General features: G+C 33.3%; 1 protein-coding gene across 1 annotated transcript in view; it reads right to left on the reverse strand.

Annotated features, from left to right (window-relative positions):
• LOC111386564 overlaps positions 1-1094 on the reverse strand; it is an 8516-nt gene extending 7422 nt beyond the window's left edge. Inside the window, exon 1 of the mRNA XM_023011029.1 lies at positions 17-1094. Within this exon, the coding sequence (XP_022866797.1) occupies positions 17-1094 (1078 nt within the window). The remainder of the gene's footprint in view (positions 1-16) is intronic.
• Positions 1095-7988: the final 6894 nt, after the last annotated feature.

Here is a 7988-nt window from a genome sequence, read left to right on the forward strand (position 1 = left end):
TTCTTTAACTTCCAACCATCAGATGCTATCTGGAAGAACATGGCATCTCGAATTTTGGCCTCGGACTCAGCCTTTAGTTCCTCGTACTTAGCATCTAATCTCGAACCAAAGAATTCTCTTCGAGAAATTGAAGGCAACCCAACTTGGTTGAGGAATGCCTTGAATTTAGGGTGCTGAAGATTTGAGATTGATACTGACCCACAACACTCATAAACCCAATCAGCAAGATAATCCAGAGCAGCATCAATTTGGGATTTGCTTAATGCTGGAGTAGTTTCTGCTTTGGGACTCTTTAGTCTCTTTACACTATCCTTTAACATTGCTAGAGGTCCCAAATCTTCCTTACCACCTGACAATACTAATTGGTGTTGTTGCTGAGCATACAACACACCGCCACCGCCGCCACCAAGACCACTACCACTACTACCACCACCACCACCACCACCACCACGAGGACTTGCACTAGCAGATGCAACAACACTAGTACTGGCTACTGAAATTACAGGTGGATAAGCTAACTCCAATGCAAATCTTGAAGGATCAACAATGGCCAATGGGGGAACATTGTGAGGCGTTAATGTAGTAATAATGCCGACAGAGGCCCCACCGCCGCCGCCGCCGCCGCCTCCACCCTCACTACGACTACCACCAGAAGAACTACGCTTCCGGTGGTGGCTGTGGGGTTGCTGAGGAGAAGAAGTATTAGTACTTGGCCCCACACTAGCCACCGAGACTGAAGAAGATGAAGGCACAGATGAAATAGGCTTAGGAGCTGAAGCGAAATTCGGGCAAGTCCCTCTTTTGAGATGTTCAGTGGCGGTTCTCGACGGGTTAGAGGCGGAGAAAACGGCGTTGCACAAGGAACACCGCAGCTTCACCGCCTTTGCTAAGCCTGTATCGGAATGGTGCACAAGAATTGGCTCAAAGTACGCCCAATACCAAGCTCCTTTGCCCTTAACAGCCCTGGTCCGTACAGTCACTAAGCCCTCATATCTCTTATGCATCGCCTTGGCAGCAAGTTCTTCCGAGGATAACGCCACCGCAACGGAGGCGGATTCCACCACTGATGTGGTGGCCGTGTTAGGTGCAGCCATTATAATCAAAATTCCAAGTCGCAACTACTGTGCACTAATCAATGTACTACTTTCTTGTTTCAACTAGACAGTGCTTTTTTTATATGATTGTGTATTATGGGAATTTGGTGGTTTTAATTTTGAGTGTTGTTGGGACATGTGTCAAAGATTAGACAAGACATAGGATTTGGTGCATTTAGCCGGAGTGCGATGGCGGGCGCAGCCGTGCTGGGGTGCCATGGAGGACTCCGGCGGAGAATCTTGGAGGTGGGCGTGTTGATTATTGCTAAGAAAGTTTTGGGCTTTGAGGTGTGACTGTAGTGAAGCTTCACAGGGCCATAGAGAGACAGTCAACAATGGAGTTAGTGTAGAGAGAGAGTACGGTGGTGGCGAGTGGCGAGTTTGGGTGGTTGTAAGAGAAGTGTGTTTGGCAAAATGCAAACACGCGCCACTGTGTTCACGAGTATATTGAAGGTTCTAAGCACCTCACTAATTTCAAGGATAAATCTACTTGAACAATCATTTTGTACCAAAAAAATGTGTTAGTGAAAAAAAAAATTATTTTTAAAATCATCTAATTATTGTCCACAATATTATCAAAATATTGCACATCAAGCGTAATTCAACCAATAGATAGATCAGTACTTGTACATTAAAATTACTGAGGTAAGATTCATCCTAATCAATTAGAAATGGCAGCAGAACACGATAGCCATCCTTGTCCGGGATAAGACAAGGTAAACATTCACTCCGTTAAATAAAGATATAATTCTTTTCATTTTCACATAAATTAAGAAAATGTAATTAGAATAGCTGAAAATATAATTTTTTTTATATTTTTTTTAATATGTCCCTACATTAAATAATAATTTATATAGGAGTAGTTAATAATTTTTGATAAGAAAATTCATTAAATAAGGGCGCGTTAGAAAATTAAAGAATCAATTATACTCACAATAAAGAGATTGATCTATAATTTGGGGCAAATAAAAAGGAAAGAATCTTATTTTTATGGGACGAATGGAGTATTATAATTAATTTCATAGTTACTGTCTCATTTAATTAATTAATTAAATTTTAAATATGATTTAAACATAAAAATGAAATGGAAAGATTCGCGGCGCACTTATATTCCCAATCCCTATCGTGTTTACTATCGGGACGAGCAATGGGGGATGGGTATGGGATAGGAAATTTTGTTATCTTAGGTTAAATAGCTATTCAAATGTTGAATGGTTCGACATACTATTTGGATCCGACATCAACCGAATTATGAAAAGAATTCTTTTGAAACAAAAACACATTACCTACCAAAGCCACGAAAATATTTCTTTTTGGGGTAATTGGTATAAAACGTTCATACCTTTCAAGTTTATTGTGGAAAACGTCCACACCATTCATTTTTGGCATTTTTACCCTTATATTTCAATTGTCTTTGCACTGGACGTCATTTTCACCAATTTTTAACGTAAAATGATCAATATACCCTCCTATTCAAATAAAACAAAAAAATAAAGGAAAAATAAAGAATAAATTACAACTATAGGCCTAAACTTTTTAAAAAGTGCAAATTAGTCCAAATAAATTATTAAAAAAAAACTCTCTTTTTCTCTCTCCTCTTCTCCTCCTCCCCTCCTCCATCTAACTATGATTTTCACCACATTTTGGCCACCGTGACCACCTGACCATAGTACCAACTTGAAGCCAACACTGTTGTCTACACAAACCTACCCAACAGTTGGCCCTAACTCTAGGTGCATTGGTCGGAATTTCTTTCCAAAATTTGCCAGTCGCACAAACCAAAGCTGTCGGTAGCTCCCTTTCCGACGACTCCCAACCCAAGCCCAACATATTGGTAGATTCCCCTCATCATGACTCATCAAACCATGGTCTCCAAACACCTACTCAACCACCCAATCAACATCTGAAGCCAAACATTTTGAACGCAGCCATCACACAGGTTTTACGCAAAATTCCAGTGACTGTGGTGGACATCATGATCGCGGACCACCATATTCAACACCTTCTCATCATGGTGAAGCTATTACAACTATGGTTCATCAACAATTTTGCACGAATCACGCAATCGATTTTGGGATAGTTCGAAGCATACGGGTTTAGATCCCCTTTCAATTGAGCAGTATTTGTATCAAATTTCTATCATAAGTGTTCGGAATTGATGGCAGTAGTTTGTGATGTGAGCTCTGGTGGTTTTGGCGGCAACTATGGTGGTGGTGGTAGAGGAAGCGTGACGAATGAGAGGTGAAGAGGATTGAGAAAGATTTTTTTTATTTGTTATTTTTAATATTTTAATAGTTTATTTGGACTAATTTGCACTTTTAAAAAGTTTGGGCCCATAGTTGCAATTTATTTTTTATTTTTTATTATTTAAATTAGGAGGGTATATTGGTCATTTTATGTTAAAAATTGGTGAATAGGACGTCCAGCGCAAAGAAATGTGAAAGGTAGAGACAAAAATGTCAAAAAATGAAAGATATGGACGTTTTCCACAATAAACTTGAAAAGATAGGGACGTTTTGTGCCAATTACCCTTTCTTTTTGTTATAATGATAAATGCCAAACGGGTCTAGACATTTTTTATTTGCTAGGTCATGTTATAGTAGTCTAATTACCCTAGCTATAACATTGAATCTTACCTGAATTCTAAAAACATTGAACTCTTCCCTTTTCCTTCAGTAAAAAAGTGTGATGTAGCCCGATTTGGTTCTCATTAATTTTGATTATAATGGAGGAATAGTGTTATTTTTCAAAAATGGATGGTTGTAAAAGAATGAAAAGTTTTCGATGTACATGTAATATTATTTTATTGAACATTATGTGTTTGAAAATAGGAAAGAGAGAATTTTAATTTAATTTGATGAGATTTAATGGGGGCCAAATGGGAGCGTAATTGTTTATTGTTACGTAAATTGTTGGGAAAATTTTTCTTAAAATTTGCCAAAATTAAAAAGACTAATATTTAGAAAAGAAAATTTAGGGTGATCAAATTATCTCATGCCCTGGATTCTCTCTCTTATGATACTTGTCACTTGAGACGAGAGTGAGAGATTTTATATAAGTACAATAATTCTCTCTCTTTAAGAATATGTAATTTTTTCTTCTATATTCTTATAATATATTATTTTTTCTCCAAACAAATGTCTCACGGGCAAATTGAGAGAATAATTTCAATTCTCAATAGTAGTATCGAATCATCAAGTCATTCTAAATGTTGAAGAATGGAGAAGAGATGTCAATGTTCAAATACGATATGGAGGTATTTGATGGGACGATCAATTTTATTTTTTAGAAAATACAAGTCAATAATGTGTTAATTCCATTTGAATTATACAAGTATTTGAAAAAAAAAATGGAAGAAGAGGAAGAAGAAGAAGAAAGAAAGACTAACCCATGTGTTTTGTAATGTATAGATAACCTAATCACATCAAGAAAAAATGTTCAAAAGGTGAAGCAAACTTTGCCAACTTTTCAAAGTTGGATAATGCCGCTAATTGTGTGCCTCTTTAAGAGAGACAATTATATCAATTGAAAAAGAAGATAAGTAGATTCTCACAACATGCCACTAGTTTTCAAAAGTTTGGCACGTGCATTGGTTTGATATTGATACAAGGTGTGGTGAAATTTATGTCGATGGCTTGACAAATTTTTGGGAAACCTAAACGTCATTGCACATAATTTTCTACAAATTAGTACATCGCAAAAGTCATAAATATTTTACTCTAAATGGGAATCATATTTATGATGGAGAATGTTAATTCTTGTTTTTGAAAATTGTGATTGTCAATGCTTATCAATTCTTTTAAAGTATCATAATTAAGAGGAGTTGCACAAGAGAGCCTAGAGTTTGGCTTGTTTTCGTCAAGAATAATACTATATAATATCAGTGGAGTTAGAGCACCGGTTTATGTTACATTATGTGATAAATACAATTAAAGGTAAAATTATATGATTTATTTAATTGTACATTTCAATTAAAGGTAAGATTATATTGTTAAATAAACAAGTGTTGTAACACGAGTGATGTTAAATAGCATTATTCTTCAGTGAAACGTGGAAACTGTTGGAAAAGTTGTTAAATAACAAGCCAAAAGAAAAATGGCAGGAATTGTAATTAAAGGAAAAAGAAATTAGTATATTTACCCTTCTCAGTGGACCGTTCCTTTTGGATACTAGAAGAAAATAATGGTATGCAAATTTAAATCGCTTTGGGCAGCCGAGTTATGGAAGATAAAGTAGGTCAAATTTGGTCACGTAAATTGAAGTGATTTGTTCTTATATTTAGTACGTAATTAAAATTTTTGAGAGGAAAAATAATAGGCTTAGCATTTAAGGACTTTTTACAGTAAAAGAATACAAGTGTGGTAAAATTCAGGTTACTTTTCACATTTTTTAAGGTATGTGTGAACTAGAGATTATTTATAATTGTAACAATTTTTTATATAGTAGAAGATCTGTCTCTAATTGACCATAATTTTTCTCCATCTTTTGTATTTTTTTTGTATTTTTGTTAGATATCATATGAACAAATCGAATAATTAATCTAAATTCTTAACATAGATTGTCACTATAATTTAGCGGAGATATTTTTCAAGAATAATTTATTTTAACCTAAGAGTGTGAATCCATTGGTTCGAAGCATCTCAAAGGATGGATGTGAAGGTGACAAAGCACGTACATCTACAAGATCAAATCCATTTAGATCGAATTTGAGACAATTAAACGGGTTGGGTACAAATAAAAATAGGATTTTTAGTAAAATGTGAGTTGGAATTATTAGGATTTTCTAATCTTGAATGATCTCTTACTTACAATAAAATCATTATTGTAAATTACTCTGTTTTGACGTAAGAATTTAACATTATAAAACAAATAATATACATTCTTCTCATTGAAAATCAACTCATTCTTAGACAATAGAAAGTCGATACTTGTCTTTTAAACGGTCAAAGTGTTGCACTTTTTTTGAATCGTTAATATTTTTTCAAAATATATAGGAATAGCATTTGTGAATACTAAATATTTCAATTTCTATTTCAATTTTTTTTTCTAAATAATATTTCTAATTATCTCCAACTATTTTATTCTGAATTTGTTATGAAATTAAGAGTCCAATTAAAATGAAGTAGAATTATGATACAAACCACTACTAAAACGAGGATTTGCTCACTCTAAGACAAAAGAGGTGTTAAGTGCATGTTTTGCTTAAAATTTACTCATAATTTTTCTTAATATAAGTAAGTTTCAAAATCAATATTTTTTTATTGGTTACAATTTTAAATCAATTACTTTAATCCATTAAAATAAAGAGTATTTTGTATTTGAGGAATTTCTTGAAGATGCTCATCTCTCTCTATGTACTCAAGGTTTTACACAAAATCTTTAATGGAAAACTTGCACATTGTACAGGACAAGATAACATATAATATGATTTCTAATTTTTTTATTATTATTATTATTATTATTATTATTATTATTATTATTATTATATTTTTTTTTATCTAGTCCAGCAAAAAGCAAAAAAAATTGCAAAATGCTCCGCTTCAGCCTTGCTCAATTTTATCTCGCCTCAAATGGGGATAGGGAGAGAATGTGTTTCTCAAACTCGCTTTGACTATTATTTTTATGTTATAAATGTTTAAAGAATAAAATAAATAAGTAAATAAGAATGAGGAAATTGTGATATTTTAATCCCTGCCCTGTCTCTTGGAAATTCTTGATGAATGGTTGGGCCGTCGTTTAGTCCCATGATCATGTTGCCTTTTATAATCCAACTCGTCAAATATGTACTAGGGATTTATTCGCATTTTGAATTGGATTTTGTTTGATGCACGGGAGGGGTTTCACATAACACACACAATAGGTGGGTCCCTGTACAGGACCCAACTCATAAAAAATTCAAAAAAACCAACCCCCACCCCCCGCCCCCGGCGGGTGAAAGTAAAACTCCTCGTATACAAAAGGCAAAATTCTTTTGAATTTCATGAGTTATGGATAAACATTATAAATTTAAAGGTCTAATCAATTATTTGAACATGACACCAAATCATGAATAGAGCCCATCGCAAAGGTAGAAAACTTAGTGATGATGTAGTATGTTATTGAAATACAACACCTAAAATTAGGTAAACCTATAAATAAGGATCTTCCAAGCATTTAACTAAAATGATCTTAACTTAAAAAAAATATATCTTAACTACTCCAAATGCTCTTAGATTGTCATCAAGCTTGCATCATTTAACTGACAATTGAATTATATATACAAAATAAAATTAAATAATTGGAGCTCGCTTTTTACTATCATTTTATTGGTATCTGTCTTTGTTCAACCCCATTTATTTTTTTGTTTGAATTATACTAGTTACACTGCACACACGTAATGCACATTATTTTTTAGATTTTTTAAAGTCTCATTTTTTTTTTTTTTTTTTTTGAGATATTGAGTCAAAACTAGTTGATGGATATTTTACTTTTACATTAAAAAATTCCAAAAAAAAAAAAATATATTTTGTAAGAATATTCAATCTTTTAATATATCAGAGTATTAAATTGAACAAAAGCTTCGATTTTTTTATTTTTATTTTTTATTTGCATCGATGAAACAGTTAATTGATCGATAAATGAAGATAAACTAATTAGGAATCAACTTTAGAATTCTTTTTAAATTGGTTTTGTTTTTTTCAATGTATCTGCATAAAATATATATGATATATGTAGCTAAAATATTATTTTCAGTAAAACGATAAATAATAAAAAATAAACTAATATAAATAATCGATAAAATGATCTAGATGACTGTTGTTCATTTTTCTTAGTATATAAACATAGATATCAAAATATGAATTAATATTTTGAGGATTTGGGGGGGCAAGGGGGGGGGGGGGGGGGGGGGGGGAG

The sequence above is a fragment of the Olea europaea genome, unplaced genomic scaffold, assembly GCF_002742605.1.
Source record: "Olea europaea var. sylvestris unplaced genomic scaffold, O_europaea_v1 scaffold3626, whole genome shotgun sequence".
NCBI classification, from domain to species: Eukaryota; Viridiplantae; Streptophyta; class Magnoliopsida; order Lamiales; family Oleaceae; genus Olea; species Olea europaea.